Below are 26,404 nucleotides of genomic sequence, written 5' to 3' on the forward strand. Positions count from 1 at the left end.
ATCAGTTGGGAGTGGGAACGTTGGACAGTTTCCCCTTCCTTAGCTCCAACACACTGTTGTCACCATATCTCCAACCCAAGCTCGCTGTGCAGAATTACCTCATATCAGCTTTGATGCTGAAAAGGCTGTAGTTCATTTCATAAAATAGACCTGATGGTAGACCTGGTTTCTCAAAGGACTGATTAACAACTGGATGTGAAACAAATTGAATCAAGCATTAAAAACAATGGTTAAACCACACTTTGAGTACTCTGCATGGTTCTGGTCTCCATATTACAAGAAGGATATGGAGGCACTGGAGAAGGTGCAAAAAAGATTTACAAGGATGAGAGATTATAATTAACAGGAAAGACTAAACAGGCTGGGGCTCTTTTCTCTAGAAAATAGAAGGCTGAGGGGTGACCTAATGGAGGGCTATAAATTTATGAAAGGGTTTGATAGGGTAGACTTAGAGAAGATGTTTCCACTTGTGGGGGAGCCCAAAACTAGAGGTCATAAATATAAGATAGTCACTAATAAATCCAAGGGGGAATTCAGGAGAAACTTCTTTACCCAGAGAGTGGTTAGAATGTGGAACTTGCTACAAGGAGTAGTTGAGGTGAATAACATAGATGCCTTTAAGGAGAAGTTAGATAAGTACATGAGGGAGAAAGGAATGTAAGGATATGCTGATAGGGTGAGATGAAGTAGGGTGGGAGGAGGCTCTTGTGGAGCATAAACACCAGCCTGGACCAGTTGGGCCGAGTGGCCTGTTTCTGTGCTGTTAATTCTATGTAATGTAGGTACCTGGACTCAGAATTCATTCACCTTGTCACACTGAAGAGAGGTCTTACTGGTGATTGAAATGAAACCTCAGCACCAGTTTCCCTAGTAGGTGGACTGAAAAAGGGATTCAAAAACGTGCCCCTTTAGAACGTGTCCAGAGGAATTCCGCAGTGCAATGGTCAACTTTCCCCAGTTGATCCAAACCATTATTCTGAATGTGAAAGAACATAGCCTGCATCAGATGAATAAGTGCCATTAAAATGAACACTCCACATTTATTTGAAATGAGGCAGTGAATTGTGCAAGTCTTCTCAACGGTGGTTTGGGAATGACAAAGATGGGCTGTTATTAATGAGTGGTACCTTTATTCCACATTGGCCCATTGATGCCCCACTCCTCCAGATCTTAGCAGCGACTTAGTATACCTGCGGGGGATTGTGTGTGTAAACCTGGGAGCTGCTATTCATAGCACCACACGTTAGGACTCTCAAAAGGGCTGTGGCTCTGAAAGAGTTTCTATATTGCAGAAGTAGCAGCGAGCAGGAAATTTGTAGCGAGAGGTAAAAGTGGAGTCAACCTGATATCGGTTGTAAAATGTGAGAGACTATTGCAATGTCATCACTGTTACATGTGAGGGAATTTATTTAAAACTGAGTGAAACAGAACTTAGTATCATTACTAATTGCATTGTTAATATTTATTTTGGATGGCCTCTGTTAAGGTGTGTTTGATTTTGAAAATGTTCTATCGATTCCATATGTCGCATAAATCACACTGTATTGATTTAAAAAGAGTTACGGTAATCATGCAGACAGATGTGTGGGTTCGTGTCATTCAGGATCATCACCCTTGAGACCTGAATGTAGATTCGTGCTGTTTTATTTTTAGAAGCTTCATACAAATTGTAAAAGTTAATCCTCCTTGAATACTTTTTATAAGTAGTAAGGAACATTCCACTGTGTCTCCCCAAAGCCTCTCTACCACCTGCAAGGCACAAGTCAGGAGTGTGATGGAATACTCTCCACTTGCCTGGATGGGGGCAGCTGCAGCAACACTGAAGAAGCTCAACGCCATCCAGGACAAAACAGTCAACTCCCTCCACCACCAGCGCACCGTGGCTGCAGTGTGTACTATCTACAGGATGCACTGCAGCAACTCGCCAAGGCTTCTTTGACAGCACCTCCCAAACCCGCGACCTCTACCACCTGCAAGGACGAGGTCAGCAGGTACATGGGAACAACACCACCTGAACATTCCCCTCCAAGTCACACACCATCCTGACTTGAACATATATTGGCCGTTCCTTCATCGTTACTGGGTCAAAATCCGGGAACTCCCTCCCGAACAGCACTGTTGGGAGTACCTTCACAAGGACTGCAGTGGTTCAAGAAGGCAGCTCACCACCACATTCTCAAGGGGCAACTAGGGATGGGCAATAAATGCCAGCTTTGCCAGCAACGCCCACATCCCAAGAATTAATTTTTTTTCAATAGACAGAATTTGGCTGTCTGTCTGCTTTTTATATAAAAGATTTATAAGTGTCTGTCACACTCCAGATGTCACACTTTGCAGATCACAACTAATCAATCTTTGGAAAAGAAAGTACACAAAAAGAGAGAGAAACCGAGATATTTCCTGCTGTTTTCCTGACCTTTAATTGACCTGGAGAATGAAGAAAGCAGCCGCCAATCTAGAAAAACTTGCAGCAATAATTACCCTCAGACCTATTAAGACCATTTTTGCACAGAGCTGTGAAAGAAAGAAAGAACTTGCATTTATATAGCACTTTTCACAACCTCAGGACGTCCCAAAGCACTTTACAGCCAATGAAGTACTTTTGAAGTGTAGTCACTGTTGTAATGTAGGAAACGCGGCAGCCAATTTGCACACAGCAAGATCCCACAAACAGCAATGAGATAATGACCAGATGATCTGTTTTAGCGATGTCATTTGAGGGATAAATATTGGCCAGGACACTGGGGAGAACTCCCCTGCTTCCCTCCGATGAGGATCATCCCACAGCAGTGACTGCAAAAGAAAAAGGACAGACTGGGTCAAGTTAGCAGCTAATGATCACAACTGTGCTCCAGATCCCATATTTACCTTTGAGCAATGTCACAAGAAACCAGCAAGTACTGCAGTGAAGATTATTGGAGACCTGTGAAGGGCTCCCAGAATACTGCAGTCAGGTGGCTTCCTGGACCTGGTTGGCATTCCACTCTGTCCTGGGCATGCAGTAACTTTCCGGGACTGAACCACTGTAATGATCTTTGTTCTGCAATTAGAAGGAACAAAATTAACCCTGTTTTTTTTTAATCTTTTAGTCTTTTTTTAAAAATGTTGATTTTTATTTTATGTACAATTTCTAGCAATTCATACAGCCGCGATGGACATGCTGGGAGGGTCGGAGGTGAGTAGTCAGTGCAGGAAGCCTGACATAATGGCTGATGCTGCCTATGCCATTTTCTCCAGGCCAAGGTCATTTACTGGGAACTTTGTAATCGATGAAGAATTCCTTAAAGAAGAAGGAATAAAGGACTTTGAAGTTTATGCAGTTGCTCCAGGTACGCATAAGGTTCTTGCAATTTTTAACACGTTACAAGTAAACTGACTGTGGATTGACGGAGGGAGTGGTGTGGATTGACGGAGGGAGTGGTGTGGATTGACGGAGGGAGTGGTGTGGATTGACGGAGGGAGTGGTGTGGATTGACGGAGGGAGTGGTTTTAATGGAGTAAAGTAGGCTAACTCCTCTGGTTGGGAAGTTAGTAACGAGGAGTCATCAAGTTAAAATTGTCACTGAGATTGAGGTTAGGGGAATTTTTTTTGAGAATAAGGGCTGTTGGAGCATGGAATGCTTTGTTACAAGGAGTGGTTAAGGGAGAGACCATTACATCCTTTATCGAAAAATTGGATCAATATTTGAAGCAGAGTGAGGACAATGTGGAGAGAGCGGGGCAGATGGATCCGTCTCAGATTGCTGTAGCTAAGAGCCATCAATGACACTGTGGGCTGAATGGCCTCCTCCTGTGCTGTAAACTTCTGGTTCTATGGTTGTAACATGGTGACGGAGTTGGAGATGATGGAGTTGGAAGAGACCATAGAAACTTGCTCCACAGTACCACCGACTGGCCAGAGCCTGCAACTACACTATTACAGGCAACTGTTTACATACGGATTTCAATTTTAAATGTTTAAGTAGGCAGTTTCAGTTTAAACGTTGGCCCAAAACCATGACAAGAGTTGGACAGGATGCACAGGATATATAAAACCAGGTTGGTACTACAGGTAGATTTAGAAAGGCAGCTCTACAACTTCATAGGATCGTTTTAAATTAAGTTGATAGGATAGATTCAACACTTTTTTATCTACTTTATAAAAATCTGATTTGTACCCCATTGTTTTATTTTCTTTCCTCCTTCATGCGGCAACCCTCAGGCCCACCTGAGAGGCTGTTCAGGTGATCTCTTTCCAGGTCCCAATTGATCTGTAACTGGCCATAAATTCTCCCTTTTTCTTCTCCAGCTGAGATAACTAAGTCAGCACAGACTGGGGGTTGAACCTGGAACTATCCTGATCTGTGTGGCATAACACCCACCATGGGGTGCATTTACCTCGGTCGCCTTCAGGGAGCTGATCTCACTGGAGAAATGATGATGTTCCCTGAACAGGTTCCCTAATGGTAGTCGTTCAAGACGGGGGAGCTTACTTTGTGAGGAAGCAAGGGTGTGAATCTATGTTGTGACCACTTTAGGCTACGTTATTTTTATTGAAAAGTATCATTAGTAATTTGTAAATCACTGAGTAATGTGCAAATCCTTACAGTAACAACAACTTGCATTTATATAGTGCCTTTAATGTAATAAAACATCCCAAGGTGCTTCACAGGAGGGTTATCAAACAAAATTTGACCCCGTAAGGAGATATTAGACCAGATGACCAAAGGAAGTAGGTTTTAAGCAGTTTCTTAAAAGAGGAGAGAGGTTATGGGAGGGAATTCCAGTTCTTAGGGCCGAGGCAGCTGAAGGCACGGCCGCCAATGGTGGAGCGATGAAAATCGGGGATGCTCAAGGGACCAGAATTGGAGGAGCGCAGAGATCTCGGAGGGTTGTAGGGCTGGAGGAGGTTACAGTGATAGGGAGGGACGAGGCCATGGAGGGATTTGAAAACAGGGATGAGAATTTTAAAATCGAGGCATTCCCGGACCGGGAGCCAATGTAGGTCAGCGAGCACAGGGGTGATGGGTGAACGGGACTTGGTGCGAGTTAGGATACGGGCAGCAGAGTTTTTGGGTGAGCTCAAGTTTACGGAGGAAGTGGCCCTAAAGATACTATAAGGTACACACTTCACTGTCACAAAGTTGTCAATTGTGAGTTATCAGTGCAGACACCTGGCTTGTAAACTCTTGCTGTACTCTCACGGGGTTTATGGATACTCCTCTCTACACTTCCAGCTGTGTAAACAGTTGTGAAGTAAAGCAGAGACAAACGGAACTGCTTAAAATAGACCAGTAAATTACATTGATACATCTTAAATCCTTGGTGTGAAGAATTTAATAACCTGACTTAATTACTTGGCTGTGCATTTGACTAACCAGTGCTGTTTGGTTACAGGACACCCACTGCTTCCAGATTTCTTTTTAGACGAGGAACCAGAGGCCCTTTCCAAGAAGATGCAGGATTATGGTGCGTGTCCTCTAAATTTCAACACATCGCTTCAACCGCAGTGGAGTTTTGATGAACTGATAGCCAATTGCAGTTTGTACTCACCCGGGACAAGCTTGATTCAAAGAGAAGTCATAAATTGTAACTTCATGAGAACTCGTCAGTAAATCAGGAACTAATTCCTTGACGTTCTCTACGCAGACTGATTTTTTTTTAAAGTTTAAATTCATGCATTGAACTTGTGTACATTTTATATTGTCCATGATCTGGGCTGTAACTCAGAATATTTAAAATGTTTATTTTATTCTAGTCACATTGATTTTATAACTCCTTTCTGAATCTTTTTTTATTAATGCCCAGAATAATATTCCAACCACAGGGTTATAAGTTAATTAATTGTAAGCCATTTCAACTCTCCGCCACAAAGGCCAGGCATCTCTTCATACCTGCTATTGTTGTGTATGGATTGAGAAGCAATGGAGAGCTTTACTTATATTCTCCTCGACATGGAGACAGTTTCTATGACAACCCTTCATGATTTTGAACACCTCTATTAAATCTCCCCTTAACCTTCTCTGCTTTAAGGAGAACAATCTCAGCTTCTCCAGTCTCTCCCTCTGCGGTCCCTCATCCCTTGTACCATTCTAGTAAATCTCCTCCGTATCCTCTCCAAGACCTTGACATCCTTCCTAAAGTGTGGTGCCCAGAATTTGGACACAGTACTCCAGCTGATACCTAACCAGTGTTTTGTTAAAAGTTTAGCATGACTTCCTTGCTTTTATACTCTATGCCTCTATTTATAAAGCCCAGGATCCCCTGTGCCTTTTTTAACAGCCTAATCAGCTTGTCCTGCCACCTTCAAGGATTTGTGTACGTGAATATATCAATGGTGTGACTCCCATTTGCTGAATTAACAAAGCAGAATTCTAGACATTAACTTCATATTTGTTTGTAGGTGCAACTCCAAAGTTTCAAGCAGGAAAGGAACAGGTTTCAGCAGCACATGAGGGACCTGTTGCTGAGACTTTCAAGGCTATTGATGGGGCTCTCACTGCTGATGTGGTGAAATCCACTGGAGGAGTCTATCAGTTTGAATTGTCCGGTAATGTTATTTCTGTAAAATGAATGCATTTATACTGAGTGTTGTAAGTAAATTTAGTTCTCGGTTCGAATTGCTTTGGACCCAACAAGAATTCACACCACTAAATGACCTGGCTCTCCTGGCTGGCCTCCCACCTTCCGTAAGCTTGAGCTCGTCCAAACCTCTGCTGCCCGTATCCTAACTCGCACTAAGTCCCGTTCACCCATCACCCCTGTGCTCGCTGACCTACATTGGCTCCTGGTCCGGCAACGCCTCGATTTTAAAATTCTCATCTTTGTTTTCAAATCCCTCCATGGCCTCGCCCCTCCCTATCTCTGTAACCTCCTCCAGCCCAACAACCCTCCGAGATCTCTGCGCTCCTCCAATTCTGGCCTCTTGCGCATACTCGATTTTCATCGCTCCACCATTGGCGGCCGTGCCTTCAGCTGCCTAGGCCCTAAGCTCTGGAATTCCCTCCCTAAACCTCTCTGCCTCTCTACCTCTCCTTTAATACGTTCCTTAAAACCTACCTCTTTGACCAAGCTTTTGATCACCTGTCCTAATATCTCCTTATATGGCTCGGTGTCAAATTTTGTTTGATAATCGCTCCTGTGAAGCGCCTTGGGACTTTTTACTTAGTTGAAGGCGTTATATAAATGCAAGTTGAGGTTGGATAGGGGGAGGGGGCGGAGAAGGCGGTTTTGCACTGTAGTGCTGAGCTTCGAGCAGTAACCCTTAATGCCACAGATTGGGAAGACCCAGGTTCCGATCCCCCACCTCCGCCTCGGTCTGCCCCGCTTTCTGATATGAGCCACACTGAATGGGGAGCAGCTGGGAAAAGTGAGGAGTTAGTGGAGGATGGAGAGAGCAGGCTGCTCACCTGCATTCGCTGCGGACAAGATGAATCCAGGTGAACTGAAGAATGGAGATAACTGTAAAAATTATGTTAGAATAAATCGAGCTTAAAAATAAATGCCAAAAGTCAACATTTTCTGGAAGAGGGCGCACCCTCCCCCTGCAGAAAATAAATCTACTGGGTCAAACCTTGCTGGAGTGAGGCACCTCATGGCACCACATGCAGGAATGAGACTCAGTTTAAACTGTTCCTTTTCTGGGCCAGAGAGATTGATTGGCATTACATTAACAATTATCACACCATTCAAAGGATACTTGCGCTGTTAATCTCCAGCCCTAACTTTCTGCGGCAGGTTTAATGGGCAATTAATGTGCAAATCCAGCAAGTTCTTAAAAATAACGGGGAGGCTAAGAACGATATGCTGTTTGTCTGAAGCAAACAGCGGAACGGCGTAAATCGACCAGTAAGTTCTGGATATTTGCAACTCACGGTGTATCTCATCGTCCCCCTGAATTTGCTGGCCGATTTGTGCATTAAAGCAGCGTGCATCGTTAACCAGCTGTTATTTTTTCCATAGAAATAGAACCATAGAAAAGATACAGCACAGAAGGGGGCCATTCAGCCCATCGTGTCCATGCCGGCTCGAAGAACAACCAGGTGCCCATTCTAACCCCACCTTCCAGCACCCGGTCCATAGCCTTACAGCACTTTAGGTGCAGGTCCAGGTCCTTTTTAAAAGAGTTGAGGGTCCTTGCCTCTACCACCAATTCGGGCAGCGAATTCCATACACCCACCACCCTCTGGGTAAAAAAGTTTTTCCTCATGTCCCCTCTAATCCTTCCGTCAATCAGCTTAAATCTATGTCTTCTAGTTCTTGAACTCTCAGCTAGGGGAAACAGGTACTTCCTGTCTACTCTATCTAGGCCTCTCATAATTTTGTACACCTCAATCAAGTCTCCCCTCAGCCTCCTCTGCTCCAAGGAAAACAACCCCAGCCTATCCAATCTCTCCTCGTAGCTGCAATTTTCAAGCCCTGGCAACATTCTTGTAAATCTTCTCTGCACTCTCTCCAGAGCAATTATGTCCTTCCTGTAATGTGGTGACCAGAACTGCGCACAATACTCCAGCTGTAGCCTTACAAGCGTTTTATACAGTTCCATCATTACATCCCTGCTTTTGTATTCTATACCTCGGCTAATAACGGAGAGCATTCCGTATGCCTTCTTCACAACCTTATCTACCTGTACTGCCATCTTCAGGGACCTATGCACATGCACTCCAAGGTCTCTCACTTCCTCTACCCCTCTCAATTTATATTCCCGTTTACTGCGTATTCCCTTTTACTGTTTGCCCTCCCGAAGTGCATTACCTCACACTTCTCCGGGGTGAACTCCATTTGTCACTTTTCTGCCCACTCCACCAACCCACATATCTTGGAGTCTACAGCTATCCTCTTCACTATCAACTACGCAGCCAGTTTTTGTGTCATCTGCAAATTTGCCAATCATGCCCCCTACATTCAAGTCCAAATCATTAATAAAAACCACAAACAGCAAGGGACCCAACACTGAGCACTGGAAATGGATTTCCATTCGCAAAGACAGCCATCGACTTTTACCGTTTGTTTCCTGTTATTGAGCCAATTTTGGATCCAATTCGCCACATTTCCCTGTATCCCATGGGCTTTCACCTTTCTGACCAGTCTGCCATGTGGGACCTTGTCAAATGCCTTACTAAAATCCATGTAGACAACATCCACTGCACTACCCTCATCAATCCTCCTTGTCACTTCCTCAAAGAATTCAATCAGATTTGTACGGCATGACCTTCCCTGAACAAATCCATGCTGATTATCCCTGATTAAACCATGCCTTTCCAAGTGACAGTTTATCCTATCTCTCAGTATTGATTCTAATAGTTTGCCCACCACCGAGGTAAGACTTGACCGGTCTATAATTGTTTGGCCTTTCCCTTGTACCCTTTTTAAACAATGGTACTACGTTTGCAGTCTTGCAGTCCTCCGGTACCTCCCCTGTATCTAGTGAGGATTGGAAAATGATCCTCAGAGCATCCATTATTTCCTCCCTGGCTTCCTTCAGTAGCCTAGGAAACAATCCATCCGGCCCTAGTAACTGAGCAACTTTCAAGGATTCCAGTCCCTCTAGTACTTCCTCTCTTTCCAGCAAGATTTGGCCCAATTGTCTTTCGTACTCACATTCCACTTCAGTAATTTCTGAATCGCCACCTCTGCTATCTGTGCAGTGACAGTGACGGGAATGTTGGGTGTACCTGCGGCTTAATAAATGGCCAGTCCGTGTGTCCCATCGCACTCTAACTCTAACTGTGTCTAACTCCCTTCACATGTCATCAGGCATATTTTCAGGGCTGATTTTGAACTTAGAGCAATTTTGAAGCTGTTAGTCAGCTTTTGCTCGTTTTCCAGTGGCATTTATGAGCACTGCAAATGTTCAGAAGATGTGCTTTCTTCATAAAGTTTTCTGTTAGCTGTCATTCTGCTTTGATAATGTTTGACCTCTGGGCTCCATTTTTTCAACCTGGCTGGGTTATATGGATAATTCTGATGTATACATAGAATGATACAGCACAGAAGGAGGCCATTCGGCCCATTGTGGCTGTGTCTGCTCTTTGAGAGAGGTAGCCAATTAGCCCCATTCCCCCGCTCTTTCCTATAGCCCTGCAAATTTTTCCCCTTCAAGTATTTATCCAATTCTATTTTGAAAGTTACTGTCGAATCTGCTTCCACCACCTTTTCAGGCAGTGCATTCCAGATCATAACAACTCACTGTATTAAAAAAAAACTCTCCACTGGTTCTTTTACCAATTACCTGAAATCTGTCATCGCTGGGGAATTTTGCAGAATTTAGTGCTAATAAGTATAATAGTGACTAATGTAGCGGTCTCACTTTAAATCTCCTGATAAGGTTATAGATTGTTGCTCTTTCCTTTCATGACCGAACTCTTATTAGGCTGGTCTTTGGATAGTATTAACAAGAACGAGGAATGGCTTTCATTTTAATGTCACAACTGCTCATTTGACCCACAGTGACGCGACATCACGGAGTTACGAAGACTCTCTTCTTGAACTGCTGCATCATTTTTTTACTTTAAACTTGCATGGAAGATTTTTACTGACAATTCGCAGTTCATGTTAAAATGCACTCAAATTGCCAACATGCTCTTTTAATTAAATCTTTATGATTTGCGTAAGCAGGTGATCACCCAGGAACCTGGTACATTGATCTAAAGAATGATAATGGCAGCACTGGACATGGGAGCTTCCCAGGGAAGGCGGATGTACAGATGAGCATGAGTAGCGAGGACTTTGTGAAAATGTTTTCAGGTAAGTCTTTATAAGAACAGGAGGAGGCCATTCAGCCCCTCGAGCCTGTTCCGTCATTCAGTTAGATCGTTGCTGATCTGTATCTTAACTCCATCTTCCTGACTTGGTTCCGTAACCCTTAATACCCTTGCCTACCAAAAATCCATCAATCTCAGTTTTGAAATTTTCAATTGACCCCCAGCCTCAACAGCTTTTTGAGGGGGAGAGAGTTCCAGATTTCCACTACCCTGTGTGAGAAGAAGTGCTTCCTGACATCACCCCTGAACGGCCCAGCTCTAATGCCCCCTTCTTCTGGACTCCCCCGCTGGAGGAAATAGTTTCACTCTATCTACCCTCCCAAATCCTTTAACCGCTAGATTAATGCATTAGAGAGGAGATACCAGCTGAACAGAGGACTAGGAGAGACAAACAGCATTTGAATAAAGAGTAGTTCAGAAGTAGGAGGGATCAAACAGGGGGGAAATGTGAGGCAGATTAAGATGGGTTTGGAGTGCATGTGTGTGAGTGCACAGTGTGTGGTAAATAAGGTTGGTGAGCTGCAGGAACAAGTAGCCACATGGGATTATGATATGCTGGCAATAACAGAGACCTGGCTCAAAGAAGGGGAGGATTGGGCACTTAATATTCCTGGCTACAATGTATTCAGGAAAGACAGGGAAGGAAAAAAAGGAGGTGGGTGGCAGTGTTGATCAAAGATACTGTTACAGCACTAGAAAGGGATGATGTACTTGAGGGTTCAAAGACAGAATCTATTTGGTTAGAATTAATCGAGGAGGTATTAGGCTGATGGTTGTATACTATAGGTCACCAAATACTGAGAAGGAAATAGAGGAGAAAATTTGCAGGCATATTGCAGAAAGGTGCAAGAACTATAGAGTCGTGATAATGGGGGACTTCAATTATCCTGATATAGACTGGGAAGATAGCAGTGTAAAGGGCAAAGAGGGGGAGGAATTCCTGAAATGTGTACAACTGAACTTTCTTTGGTGTGTTTCCAACCCAATGAGGAAGGAAGCAGTGCTGGATCTAGTTCTGGAGAATGAAGGGGGGAAAGTGGAGCACGTTTCAGTGGGGGAGCATTTGGGAAACTGTGATCACAACATCATTAGTTTTGGAGTAGTTATGGAAAACGACAAGGAAAAATCAAATGTGAAAGTACTCAATTGGAGGAGAGCTCATTTCATTGAGTTGAAAAGGGATCTTGCCCTGGTGGATTGGAATCAAAGATTGGCAGGTAAAACAGTAAATGAGCAATGGGAGGCCTTCAAAGAGGAGATAGCCACGGTGCAGACTAGACACATTCCCACAAGGGGGAAAGGAAGGGCATCCAAAGCTAGAGCTCCCTAGATGACTCAAGATATGGAGATTAAAATGAAACAGCAAAAGGAGGCTTATGATAAATGTCAGGTTCATAATACAGTAGAGAACCAAACTGAATACAGAAAGTACAGGGGAGAACTGAGAAAGGAAATAAGAGGAACAAAAAGAGTGTATGGGAATAGATTAGCTTGTAATATAAAAGGGAACCCAAAAGTCTTTTATAAACATGGAAATACTAAAAAGGGTAATCAAAGGAAGGGTGGGGACCAAAAAGGAGATGATCTTGTGGAGGCAGAGAGCAATGGCTGAGGTACTAAATCAGTACTTTTCATCTGTCTTCACTAAAGAAGAGGATGCTGCCATGTCATAGTAAAGGAGGACGTGATAGAGAAATTGTACAGGATAAAAACAGATGAAGAGGGGGTATTAGAAAGGTTGGCAGCGCTCAAAGTCGAAAAGTCACTCGGTCCAGATGGGATGCATCTTAGGTTGCTGAGGGAAATAAGAGTGGAAATTGCAGAGGCTCTGGCCACAATCTTCCAACCCTCCTTAGACATGGGTGTGGTGCCAGAGGACTGGAGGATTGCAAATGTTACACCCGTGTTCAAAAAAGGGAAGAGGGATAAACCCAGCAACTACAGGCCAGTCAGCCTAACGTTGGTGGTGGGGAATCTTTTAGAGACAGTAATCCAGGACAAAATTAATTGGCACTTGGAAAAAACAGGTTAATAAATGAAAGCCAACACTGAGTTAAAGGCAAATCGTGTTTGACTAATTTGATTGAGTTCTTTGATGAAGTAACGGAGAGTGTTGATGAGGGTAATGTGGTTGATGTGTGTATGGACTTTTCAAAAGGTATTTGATAAAGTACCACATAATAGACTTGTAAGCAAAATTGAAGCCTATGGAATTAAAGGGGCAGTGGCTGCATGGATACAAAATTGGCTAAGGCATTGAAAGCAGAGAGTCGTGGTGAACGGTTGTTTTTCAGACTGAAGGGAAGTATACAGTGGTGTTCCCCAGGGGTTTGTGTTGGGACCACTGCTCTTTTTGATACATATTAATGACCTGGATTGGGTATACAGGGCTTAATTTCAAAGTTTGCAGATGACACAAAACTTGGAAATGTAGTAAACAGTGAGGAGGATAGTAACAGACTTCAGGAGGACATAGACTGGTGAAATGGGCAGACACATGGCAGTTGAAATTTAACACACAGAAATGTGAAGTGATATGTTTTGGTAGGAAGAATGAAGAGAGGCAATATAAACTAAATGGGACAATTTTAAAGGGGGTGCAGGAACAGGAACAGGGAGACCTGGGGGAGTATGTCCACAAGTTTTTGAAGGTGGCAGGACAAGTTGAGAAGGCAGTTAAAAAACATATGGAGTCCTTGGCTTTATAAATAGAGGCATAGAGTACAAAAGCAAGGAAGTTATCCTAAACCATCATAAATCATCGGTTAGGCCCCAGCTGGAGTATTGTGTCTAATTCTGGGCACCACACTTTAGGAAGGATGTCAAGGCCTTGGAGAGGGTGCTGAGGAGATTTACTGGAATGGTACCAGGGATTAAGGACTTCAGTTACATGGAGAAGCTGGGATTGTTCTCCTTAGAGCAGAGAAGGTTAAGGGAAGATTTGATAGAGGTGTTCAAAATTTGAAGGGATTTGATGGAGTAAATAAGGAGAAACTGTTTCCAGTGGCAGGAGGATCGGTAACCAGAGGACGCAGATTTAAGGTAATTGGCAAAAGAACCAGAGGCGGCATGAGGGAAAAAAAATGATATGGCAAGTTATGATGATCTGGAATGCACTGCCTGGTGGAAGCAGATTCAGTAGTAACTTTCAAAAGGAATTGGATAAATACTTGAGGGGGGAAAATTTGCAGGGCTATGGGGAAAGAGCACGGGAGTGGGACTAATTGGATAGCTCTTTCAAAGAGCCAGCATGGGTACGATGGGCCAAATGGCCTCCTCCTGTGCTGTATCATTCTATGATCTTAAACACCTCAATTAGATTATCCCATAATCTTCTAGACTCAAGGGAATACAAGCCTTGTCTGTGCAACCTGTTCTCATAATTTAACCTGTATTCAGTTCTACATGCTGGAGAAATTATGTTTACAGCAACTTTCAGCACAAGGAGTTTGAAAAGTATTTTTAAAAATGTAATGTGTTGAAGCAGTGATGTGAACCCTTTTGAGTGGCATGTTTTAGATTGAATTGAAAGAGTTTTAAATATTCTGAAAATATTGGAAATAGGGAAATGTTTTTCTGCTTCAGGTTTCCAATCATTAACATTACAAATCTAGAAAAATAACATTTGTAGTATAGAGCTGGAAACAAGCTTGTTATGAAATTTGGCAAGTGTCATTTGGTGGTATGTAAAATGGTTACATTGGAATGGTGCCACAGAGGATTGGAATCGAACCACTTGTGCCAAGGAATGGTGGGACAGGGTTTGCCTTTGCATTTTGCTCCCAGCTCCTGGATGTCTTGGAGAGGTGGCTGGAGGCGGGGCACTTCCTACAGTGAGTGAGTAAACTCTCACTGCTTTCATGCACCTCATGGTGACCAGCTTCACAGCACCATTAGCTGAGGCATGGGAACGGTGCGAGGTGGGTGGCACTAAAGAAGGGCAGGCAATAACTGACAGAATAGGGAGGTAAGCTATTTAATAATAGTTTAAAATATACCTCTCTTCCAGTCATCAATTCTCCAGTCCTGTAGTAGAAAAGAAAATACACATTCCTGGAAATTCTGATACCGTGCTTTAAATATGAATATTAGTGGATTGTATATTTTTGTTTAATGACAAGACAGATGTGGGCACTCGCTTCTAGTACCCAATCCCATTTTTTAGTTGAAACTATACGGAAACTATTTTAGCAATTACTTGCTATTTATGCATGGTTAAGAGATTATTACGTATTATTATCAGTATAGTGGTGATATTCTTAATTAAACCACTTGATGCTGCTGCCAGGAGCAGTAAAATGTACTAAGTACCAAGTCCAGTACGCAGCACCTTAATGCAGAGAGGCATGTTTTTGCATTTACCAAAATAATAGCACGATTTGTTTATTCTGTGAATTGAGAAATGGTCATTCTTATTTCTGTGTCTCGTGTTTTGGTTTTGGAAATGTATTTAAGGTTATGAACAGCGGCCTAACAATGTGCATTTCCTGTAAATTATAGCGAACACACGGGCTTATTCAAGGTTTCCTCTGAAGTAACAAGTAAATGCAGTTTCTGTCCCTGCAGTCAAGACCACGTATTCCTTAACTACAAGTGTGGCGAGAGGGTGGCCGTGCATACACTGTTTATACTTCCTTTTGCATCTCATCAGTTCTTTGAAATCATTTTAGCACTACAGTGAAATCAGTTAAAAGAAAAGAAAGACTTGCATTTATGTAGCGCCTTTCACGACCTTGGGACATCCCAAAGCGCTTTACAACCGATGAAGTACTTTTTGAAGTGTAGTCACTGTTATAATGTAGGAAACGCAGCAGCCAATTTGCGCACAGCAAGCTCCTACAAACGGCAATGTGATAATGACCAGATAATCTGTTTTAGTGGTGTTTGTTGAGGGATAAATATTGGCTCAAGACACCGAAATAGTGCCATGGGATCTTTTACGTCCACCTGAGAGGGCAGACGGGGCCTGTGTTTAGCATCTCATCCGAAAGACGGCACCTCCGACGGTGCAGAACTCCCTCAACCTGGATTTTATTACCTTGTTTTCATGGGTAGTCGATCTCCTTAGTGGTTGAGGTGGGCCAGAAGAATGATAGCCAGCTTCAAAAATCTTAAAGCAAGCTGCACATATAACATTTTAGGTCTCTGTGCAAGTCTCTAATGTGTTACATCCACCAATAGACATTTACAAACAACCGATCCTTACATTTGTTCTCTAATGGAAAAAAACACGTGATTATTCAAAGTTGGCCGAAGATTCAACTGGATCACGTCAGCAGGTGGACAGGACAGAAACGTGTGACAGAATCCCAGGAGGCTGCATCACCTCCGATTCCACACACACCACCATACGAAAATGACAGGCCATCTGGTCCATCACAGTCTTGATGCCTGAATCATCGTGATTAGACACCCTCCTACCCATCTGCAGCCGTGTGATCACCTGGGAGAGGCATAAAAACTCATGGCCAATTAGGGGGAGAAAATCTGGAAAATTGCTCTCCGACCGCCCCCCGCACCAAATGTGCTTAAAAACAGGAGACCCCATTGACCATGCTTATATTACCTGGTATTTCACCTTTCGTTTGGAAGATGCGATCTCCACCCCAGACAGGAACTGGTCCAGCTCTTTTTTTATTCGTTCATGGGATGTGGGCGTCGCTGGCGAGGCCAGCATTTATTGCCCATCCCTAATTGCCCTTGAGAAGGTGGTGGTGAGCCGCCGCCTTGAACCGCTGCAGTCCGTGTGGTGACGGTTCTCCCACAGTGCTGTTAGGGAGGGAGTTTCAGGATTTTGACCCAGCGACAATGAAGGAATGGCGATATATTTCCAAGTCGGGATGGTGTGTGACTTGGAGGGGGAAGGTTTGCAGACAGTCAGCACTCACGTCATGATCCAGCACCTTGTTCCAATGGTGTACTATCCTCTGGGGGGGAGAAAATGAACCGCCTACCATCTAACCTAGGCCTGACCTTGCGTAATTCGTACTCATGATCCCAGGTCTTCCCCAGTCAATCAAACTGAAATAATCTATTGGTAGGAACACAGTCTAGTCCTTTAAATATCCATAAAATCAACCTGAAGTCTGGGCGTCTCTAAAGTGAATAGACCCAGCTTTTTAAGCCTCTCTATGTAGCTAAGGTTGTTTAAACTGGGAATCATTCATGTGGCCCTCCTCTGAACCTTTTCCAAAGCCTCTATATCGCCTACCATATGAGGGGACCAAAACTGGACACAGTATTCTAAATGTGGTCTAACCAAGCTCTTGTACAAGGACAGAATGGTATGTTTTGTTTTATAATGAATGGTCCTGTTAATACAACCTAATGCCCTACTTGCTTTGGCTATGACTTCTTGGCATAGGCCATGACCTCTAGAGAATGAATAACCATAATGCCAAGATCCTTTTCTCTCAACCGATTTCAGTTCTGATCCACGTAAACCACTGAACTCTGAAGCTCAGCCATTAGTGGGGGGTGGAGGGAGGAGTGAATGAAGGCGACTGATATTCCTAAAAGGTTGAAGAGTGAATTGGGGGGCAAGGGGAAGAGTCATCCCAAGGGTGCTTTCACATACCTCTTGGAGCCTGGTATAGAGTGGGGTTTGGCAGAGGCTTGGGAGCAAATAGTCAGCTGTGGAGGCATGGTCTGGTCTGAGAATCATAAGGGAATGGGGAGAAAAACATCAAAAATGAAACCCCTGCAGAGATGAATGTTTGTGCCGGTGAACAGTTCTGGGCCTCCATGTTATAAAAAGGATTTGGAGGCACCGGAGAAGGTGCTAAAAAGATTCACAAGGATGATACCAGAACTGAGAGGTTATACTTATCAGGAAAGACTGAACAGACTGGGGCTCTTCTCTCTAGAAAAGAGAAGGCTGAGAGGCGACTTAATAGAGGTCTTTAAGATTATAAAGGGTTTTGATAGGGTAGATGTAGAGAAGGTGTTTCCACTTGTGGAAACTAGAGGACATAAATATAAGATAGTCACTAATAAATCCAATAAGGAATTCAGGAGAAACTTCTTTACCCAGTGAGTGGTTAGAATGTGGAACTTGCTACCAAGTGGAATAGTTGAGGTGTAGAATAAATGCATTTAAGGGGAAGTTAGGTCAGTACATGAGGGAGAACAGAATAGAAGGTTATGTTGATAAGGTGAGATGAAGTAGGGTTGGAGGAGGCTCGTGTGGAGCATGGACCATTTGGGCCGAATGGCCTGTTTCTGTGCTGTAAATTCTATGTAATCATTCAAATTAATCTTTGTTCATTTGAAAAGCATCATCTCTCTCTCCCTCTTTCTGTTCTAGGTAAAATGAAACCAACCCTGGCGTTCATGTCTGGCAAGCTGAAGATAAAAGGAGACATGTCTCTCGCCATCAAACTCGAAAAGCTCATGTCCCAACTCAAGTCCAAACTTTAACCTCTGACCAGCACAGCAGTCAGTTTCTTGCCTTATCAATGCAGAATGTGATGACCTTTCAAATATTGATTGATGTTGATTTTATAACTTCCTGTGTAACCATCAATATTTACCATTTTATCCTTTCCTGTTTAGTTTATTTTTGCACACAATTGACACCAAAAATTCCATCTGAAGAATGTAATTCTACAGTAAGGTGGGGAAACTCTGAATTTTGAAATGAATCTATTGATAATTACTGGAAGAATCCTGATTGAGAGTTTTAATTAACTGTGCATGCCCCACCCTCCGATCTGATTTTCATACAGGTCACACAGGAATGTTTGGAGATTACATTAAATGATTAGGGTTGTGTATGATGGGATGCGTGCCTTTGTTAAACCTATCCACAGGTCTGGGTTCATTGCTGTTTTGGCACTTTGAAGGGGTCTCCAATATTACTCTGTATTTTAACAAACACATATTTTTCCCTTTCGTTTTATGAATTGTCAATACATTATAGTCATGAAGTCGACGTAAGTATTGATAACACATTAAATGTAATTAATGTCACACAAGAACAATTAGTATTTCCGTTCTTCGTGTACTTTGATTTAATCTGTTTTAACCACTTTTTCCTTCTTCCCCCTTCCCTGAGGTCCCAGCCTCTTGATCTTCTCTGTGACTGCATCTGATTCTGTTAATGGCCAACCCTGATTATAAAATGGAGGATCTTGTGCCTTACCTTATTGTTTTTTTAAAATACAATATTCTGTTGCTGAACCTCCATTGACGATGAGTGGAATACATCTCTGTGACCTACTTGCACCCTATGATGCTGTCAATACTGTCCTCGACTGCAAGTAGCTCCCCACTATTTTTATGAAGGACATTGCCAATATAAGTTTGTACGTGTCAGCGATGATCTGGTAAATGAATACACCAAGTATTTCTGTCCAATTTTGTTCCCTTCTCTTCTGAAGCCATTAACATTTTTTGCTACGGTACAGTTCCACAGATCGTTTGTCATTGCCCAAGTGACTGGAATGATACAGCACAGGAGGAGGCCATTCAGCCCATCGTGCCTGTGCCAGCTCTTTGAAAGAGCTATTCCAATTAGTCCCACTCCCCTGCTCTTTCCCCATAGTCCTGTAAATTTTTTCCCCTTCAAGCATATGTCCAATTCCCTTTTGAAAGTTACTATTGAATCTGTTTCCACTGCCCTTTCAAGCAGTGCGTTCCAGATCACAACAACTCGCTGCCTAAAAAAAAAATGCAGCTGAGCCTGATCCAGTTCTCGCCCCACATTCACACACATGTACTTATGCACACACTGACAGGGATTGCTGGATACTGATCAGGAGCAGGATCCCAGGGACACCGATGGCAGTTACAGCATTGCTACCATCAGTCCATTTGATATCCGCTAACGTCACAGAGTCAATGGATTGAATGTGGGACCATCCTAGTCCACTGAGCAGCTCCGCAGTAGATAAGAACATAAGAACTAGGAGCAGGAGGTGGCCGTACAGCCACTCGAGCCTGCTCCACCACTCAGTAAGATCGTGGCTCATCTTGAACCTCAACTCCACTTTCCCACATTTATCCCCATATTCCTTGAATCCCTTAGAGTCCAAAAATCTATCGATCTCCGCCTTGAGTATACTCAGCATCCACAGCCCTCTGGGGTAGAGAATTCCAAAGATTCATCACCCTCTGAGTGAAGAAAGTTTTTCTCATCTCAGTCCTAAATGGCCGACCCCTAATCCTGAGACTATGCCCCCCGAGTTCTAGACACTCCAGCCAGGGGAAACAGTCTCTCAGCATCTACCCTGTTAAGCCCTCTAGGAATTTTATACGTTTCAATGAGATCACCTCATTGAATAAAAAAAACTTGTTGAGCCATCTGGAAGTTTAATTTCTTCTTTTATTCATCTATTTAACTGGGACCCTTTTATGCCAGGTTTAAATTATGGAGTTTTATTGATGATCTGGGTCTTATAAGCACATAAGTGACCACATTTCTTTTAAAAACTCAAGTGTGCTGTCTTTGCAAAACCTGCCACCCACTCTCCACGCACTGCACTCTCCACGCACTGCACTCTCCACGCACTGCACTCTCCACGCACTGCACTCTCCACGCACTGCACTCTCCACGCATTGGGGTAGAAATCCGTCTTGGGACTGTATTGCTAAATGGGTGGTATCGCATCCACCGCCTGTTACACGCCCGCTTGATAAACAGCCCTATTAATAGAATCACACAGCACAGAAGGAGGCCATTCGTCCCATCGAGGCTGTGTCAGCTCCCTGAAAGAGCTATCCAATTAGTCCCACTCCCCTGCCCTTAGATAGCCCTGCAAATTTTTTCTTTTTTAAATAGAGATCCAATTCCATTTTGAAAGTTACTATTGAATCTGCTTTGAAGTCAGTGAAACTGAATATTATGCGGGGAGAATAACGGGAGGCCGATTCCTCCTGTTTTACACTACCTCCCGAGATCAATTTCTACTCCAGTGATTTCAGTAATTTTGAAGTTAAAAATTAATATCTGGTTTTGTCAGTGAAATGCATTAACTTCTTTCTATAGGGCAGCAATCCTTGTAATTGTTGCACATTTCCGCACATTTTACTGTTCTCGGGTTGATAAGTTTCTTCAGCCCAGCCGCAACAATATTGTACCAATTACTTGTACAAGTGGTTTCAGGAATGCTCCCCCATTACACGACTGGACAAGTAACCCCAATTTTAAAAAAAACAATTCAACGGGGACAATTCAGACTGAGTGGATGAACTTGTGTGTGAGAATTAATATTGACACTGTGCTTGCAGCCTTAATTGTAGTACCTGCAACTTAAGGGGCCTTTAGTCTATGAATCGCCCAGCCCAGTGGATCGAGCTTGTTGTGAAACCCTGCAAGAGGACAGCTACGTGATTTTTTTTTCACCCATTGTGGCTGTCAGAACAGAAGGGGACTAATGGTGGGGGTGAGGGTCGGGGAGAGCAGGCAAGTATTTTTCACAGTATCTCTAGGAAAACCCCTGTACATAAAGATTGCTGGATACAGTAAATTATCTGCTATAGTACTTATTGGTTAATTCCAAACGTTACATCAGTAGAACATTCCCTTATTACTCTAGAAATCCCAAGATAACTGTGGTGGGCAACTTAGCTGAAATGTACTCAACCAGAGAAGGTTTTACGGTTGATTGTCGGATACTGTTGTTGACTAAAAGTCTCGTACTTCAAACTTGGAGAAGTGTTGACCCTACACCAGTTCCCAGATGTTGCTGCACTACACCAAAAATCAGCAGTGAATCTTTCCAGCAGTTGCTGCTTCCCGCAGCTCCCCCTCTCAGGCAGTGTTTTTGCCTGAAATGCTATCCCTCTTCACACAGAAATTAAACTACAAGGTTAGCCACTGTTTAACCAGGGCTGTTGGAGCAGTAGGAGACACCAAAGCTCTCGTTTGTCACTTAGTGACATGGTAAATGGTGAGAAGCCAGGAACTGTGGAGGAACGGAGAGATTTAGGGGTCCAAGTACAGAAATCACTTTAAACTAGTGGGACAGGTACAAAAAATAATTTAAAAGGCTAATGGAATGTTGGCCTTTATTTCAAGAGGGCTGGAATACAAGGGGATGGAAGTTATGTTGGAGTTGTACAGAGCTCTGGTTAGACCCCATTTAGAGTACTGTGTTTAGTTCTGGGCACTGCACCTCAGGAAGGATATATTGGGAATGCAGCACAGATTCACCAGAATGATACCAGGGCTAAAAGGGTTAAATTATGAGAACAAGTTGCATAGACTAGGCTCGGAATCCCTTCAATATAAAAGATTAAGGGGTGATCTAATTGAGGTGTTTAAGATGATTAAAGAATTTGATAGGGTAGATGGAGAGAAACTATTTCCTCTGATGGGAGAGTCCGGAACAAGGGGGCATAACCTTAAAATTAGAGCTTGGCTGTTCAGGGGTGATGTCAGGAAGCACTTCTTCACACAAAGGGGAGTGGAAATCTGGAACTCTCTTCCCCCAATAAGATGTTGAGGCTGGGGGTCAATTAAAAATGTCAAAACTGAGATTGATAGATTTTTGTTAGGCAAAGGGTATTGAGGGTTACAGAACGAAGGTGGGTAGATGGAGTTAAGATACAGATCAGCCATCATCGAATTGAATAGCGGAACAGGCTCGAGGGACTGAATGGCCTCCTCCTGTTCCTGGCACAGATTCTTCCAACTCTTCCTGGGCTCTCAGGCTTGTTTTGTGGGATATCTGTCCCGGTTACAGTTGGTAGCAGACACACAAACCAGAAAACCTCTACAGAAGCTGTTTATCATCAAATTTGGACAACTTTTGGCAAGAAAATTCCAGATGAGACTGAACCGAATAATACAGACTAATTGCTTGGCTGCAATGAAGGATTTAGGGTTACAGTCATGTTCTAATTGACCAATCAAATTAAATAGATAAATGATCACAATTCTATGCTATGATTCATTTACTTCTGTATTTTCTTAGTTATGTATTTGCTTGTTCAGTTTATTATTGGAAAGAAAGACTTGCATTTATATAGTGCCTTTCATGACCTCAGGAATCCCATAGCGCTTTACAGCCAATGAAGTACTTTTGAAGTGTAGTCACTGTTGTAAGAAACGCAGCAGCCAATTTGTGCACAGCAAGCTCCCACAAACAGCAATGAGATAAATGACCAGATAATCTTTTTTTAGTGATGTTGGTTGAGGGATAAATATTGGCCAGGACACTGGGGAGAACTCCCCTGCTGTAATTCGAAATAGTGCCATGGGATCTTTTACGTCATCCTGAGAGGGCAGATTAGTGCTTTAGAACATTTAATTTTCCTTGTTTATTTTTTTTAAAACTGTAATAACATAGAAAGCAGGGGTAGACCAATCCAAGACATTCCCATAGTTCCTGCAATGCTGTTTTGAGCTCACAAGCAGTAGGAGCTCCAGTCTCCTCCTGCTGGAAGGAGGACAGCACCACAGCCACAATAAACAGTGTGGCAAATAGATTAAAAAGTGAGCAGTTTCGCAGTGGGAGCCGGAGCAACAGTAACCAGGTACCCCCTGAAAATCTGCAGGAGATGGGCGGACGTCCCAGCATAAGTCTGGAGATGTGCCTGTGGGGTAAGGGAGATGCTCTTTGCCATGGGAATGCATGGTGAGCAGCCACACCACAGCAGGCACATCTTTGCCTGCCCACATGAAAGAAAGAACTTGCATTTCTATAGCACCTTTCACGACCTCAGGACGTCCCAAAGTGTTTTACAGCCAATTAAATACTTTTGAAGTGTAGTCACTGTTGTAATGTAGGAAACATTGTAACATAAGAGGAACACATTGATTTAATTGTTTTATATTGAGAAGAACAAGGTTTTTATTGAGTGCAGGGCTGCACACTCAGTTAGGCACTATGATGAGATGTGTGCTTTAATACTGTGTTTGTGATAATAAAATCTGTTGTTGATTTGTCAGGTGATGTTTATGACTCTTGTTGATTTGCTCCACCTGAACCAAAAGCCTAATCCAGTCCCATCTCAACCCACAGCCCAACTCCATCTTAACTGAACCCACAAATCCAACCCCATCCCACCTGAATCCACAGTCCAAACCCAACCCAACTGATCCCACAGCCCACAGACCAACCCAGTCCCACCTGAACCCACAGACCAACCCAGTCCCACCTGAACCCACAGACCAACCCAGTCCCACCTGAACCCACAGACTCACCCAGCCCCACCTGAACCCACAGACCAACCCAGCTCCACCTGAACCCACAGACCAACCCAGCCCCACCTGAACCCACAGACCAACCCAGCCCCACCTGAGCCCACAGACCAACCCAGCCCCACCTGAACCCACAGACCAACCCAGCCCCACCTGAACCCACAGACTCACCCAGCCCCACCTGAACCCACAGACCAACCCAGCCCCACCTGAACCCACAGACCAACCCAGCCCCACCTGAACCCACAGACCAACCCAGCCCCACCTGAGCCCACAGACCAACCCAGCCCCACCTGAACCCACAGACCAACCCAGCCCCACCTGAGCCCACAGACCAACCCAGCCCCACCTGAGCCCACAGACCAACCCAGTCCCACCTGAACCCACAGTCCAATCCCATCCCAACTGATTCCACAGCCCAATCCTGAGTGGGAGTAACCCCTATATATGTTGCTTTCGTTGACTGGGTTAGGTGAAATGAATCATCTGGACATACCATCACCCCTAGAAAGAAGAAAGACTTGCATTTATATCTTACCTGTAGTTTTAATATATTTTCCACAATCTCATACTACGGTAGCATAGTCACATCTATGTCTTTTAGTCACCTGGCCTAATATCTCCTTACTGGGCTCGACAATTTGTTTGATAATCACTTCTGTGAAGCACCTTGGGCGGTTTTACAGCATTAAAGGCGCTATATAAATGCAAGTGTTGCTTTTTGGGACCAAATCATTCAGAAGTATTCAGTTGTGATTTTTTATGTATCCCTGGGATGAAAAACCTCTTCCTGTCCTACAAGGCGCAGTGTACCTGAATTATGTCCAACGACGTTACAAAACGAAACTTTGTGAGAGTTTAGGGTTTCCGTCCTTTCATCACTGGATTTGAATTCAGCCCAGACTCCCGGTGATAAAACCATCTGTACTGGTTGTAAAGACTCGACATGAAATGTGTGTTGGCAGTTTTAATCTGGTTCCTAATCTGTTTTTGGGTGCATAACCTAAAATCAGCCCTAATTTAGTAGTGTGTGGTGATCGCATTCAGAGGGCCCACAAGGATGGGTTGTGCAAGAAATGGAAAATGTCACACTGGTGCAGCAGGGTGCGAATTTCCCAGGTTAAGGTACATTATTGGGGCGGGAGTTTGTTAAGCAGCTGGGAGTGTTCATGATGACATGATACACCTGAAATGGGAATACATATTACGTTCCTTAGTGCTAAGGTCCCTCCCCTCGATGAGGATGAGAATCAAAGAAAAAAACGTGAGTGGAGGGAGGTTCTGGTGTTAATGGGGGAGGGAAATGTTACTGCTTGTCCCGCTGTGCTGGACTAGACTAAGGTATGGCCTTGGTATTTGCCCAGTGAAAGCTCATAGAATGTCCTTCTGCCTAAATGAGACTAATTGAGGAGGTGCAAGTGAGAAGTCTTAATGGAGAGAATAAGAGGAAAATATTGAAGAAAGACACATTACATACCAAAGGATGGATAAGCTGATTTATAACAGCATGTTGGAAACTACTATGCTGACTGTGGTACTTTCAGGCTGCCTTTATATAGGCATCTTACTAGCTTTAAGTAAACAACCAGTGGTGTTGCCTTAATCTTGATTTGTAGATTGATACACTGGACAAAAACATTTCCAGACTCCTCCCAACTCTTCTTTTCTGTGTGGTTAAATATAGAATACCTGATGGTTAAGAATGAGTAATAAAGCTGCAATTTAATTGGGGAAGTTTGAGGAAGTCAAAAAGTGTGACATGGATCCAGGTGGTTTATGGGCATTACCTGAACCCTGGGGTTAAATTCCAGCCTTTTACTGGCTGTCTTATCAACTATTTTAAAATGTACATTTTATTGTTTCAACAAAATGAAAACTGTGCTCATGACCGTTGAAGTACAGCTGAAATTGGATTGGTTGAAGAGCACGGTTGTTGAGGGTAATGCAGTCATGTGATTGACCGTTGTATTACCCAGGAGTTATTTTGCTGTTAGGAAGTGAAATTATAGAGCTGTTGAGACCATTTCCATTTCCAGCTATACTGGGGAAAAGATTTTGAAAACTACATTTTGCATTGTTTTAAATTGCAGGACACCCATTTCTGTGCAATTTTAAAAGTTGGAACAAAAGGTCCTTTTAATGTTCATTTTTTAGATTAATTACTCTGCTCCTGCTACTGGCCGGTAAGCCCTTCATTCAGCTAGAAGGACTGTCAGGCCATGGACTTCTATGTCTGATATCAGTATCGCTGTTTGACTCATAGGAGCTGTACTTTTCTTGCATGGTACTGATCTTGTCAAAAGAATACTCTATAATATTTTGATGAATAAAGGATGAATCAAAACAAAGAAAAGGAGTGACAGCAAAGGAAATAATCCATCAATTACCCAAGAAAGAACATGAAATCCTTTCAAGCTATGTGTGAGCAATTATTAAAAGCTGGAACACAAAGTGATGTTTACCAGTATGTACACAAAAGTGATAGAAATATTGGTTGCAGTTCTGGGTTAGAACA

The 26,404-nt window shown here is 43.3% G+C and overlaps 1 protein-coding gene across 2 annotated transcripts in view; it reads left to right on the forward strand.

Moving 5' to 3' along the window:
* Positions 1–23,636, forward strand: part of hsdl2 (hydroxysteroid dehydrogenase like 2) — a 108,451-nt gene extending 84,815 nt beyond the window's left edge. For both annotated transcript variants that reach the window (XM_067983591.1, XM_067983592.1), the window contains exons 7-11: positions 3,135–3,329; positions 5,377–5,448; positions 6,383–6,529; positions 10,597–10,725; positions 18,049–23,636. In XM_067983591.1, the coding sequence (XP_067839692.1) occupies positions 3,135–3,329; positions 5,377–5,448; positions 6,383–6,529; positions 10,597–10,725; positions 18,049–18,161 (656 nt within the window). In that variant the 3' untranslated portion in view covers positions 18,162–23,636. The remainder of the gene's footprint in view (positions 1–3,134; positions 3,330–5,376; positions 5,449–6,382; positions 6,530–10,596; positions 10,726–18,048) is intronic.
* Positions 23,637–26,404: the final 2,768 nt, after the last annotated feature.

Source organism: Heptranchias perlo, chromosome 4 (assembly GCF_035084215.1).
Source record: "Heptranchias perlo isolate sHepPer1 chromosome 4, sHepPer1.hap1, whole genome shotgun sequence".
Taxonomy (NCBI): Eukaryota; Metazoa; Chordata; class Chondrichthyes; order Hexanchiformes; family Hexanchidae; genus Heptranchias; species Heptranchias perlo.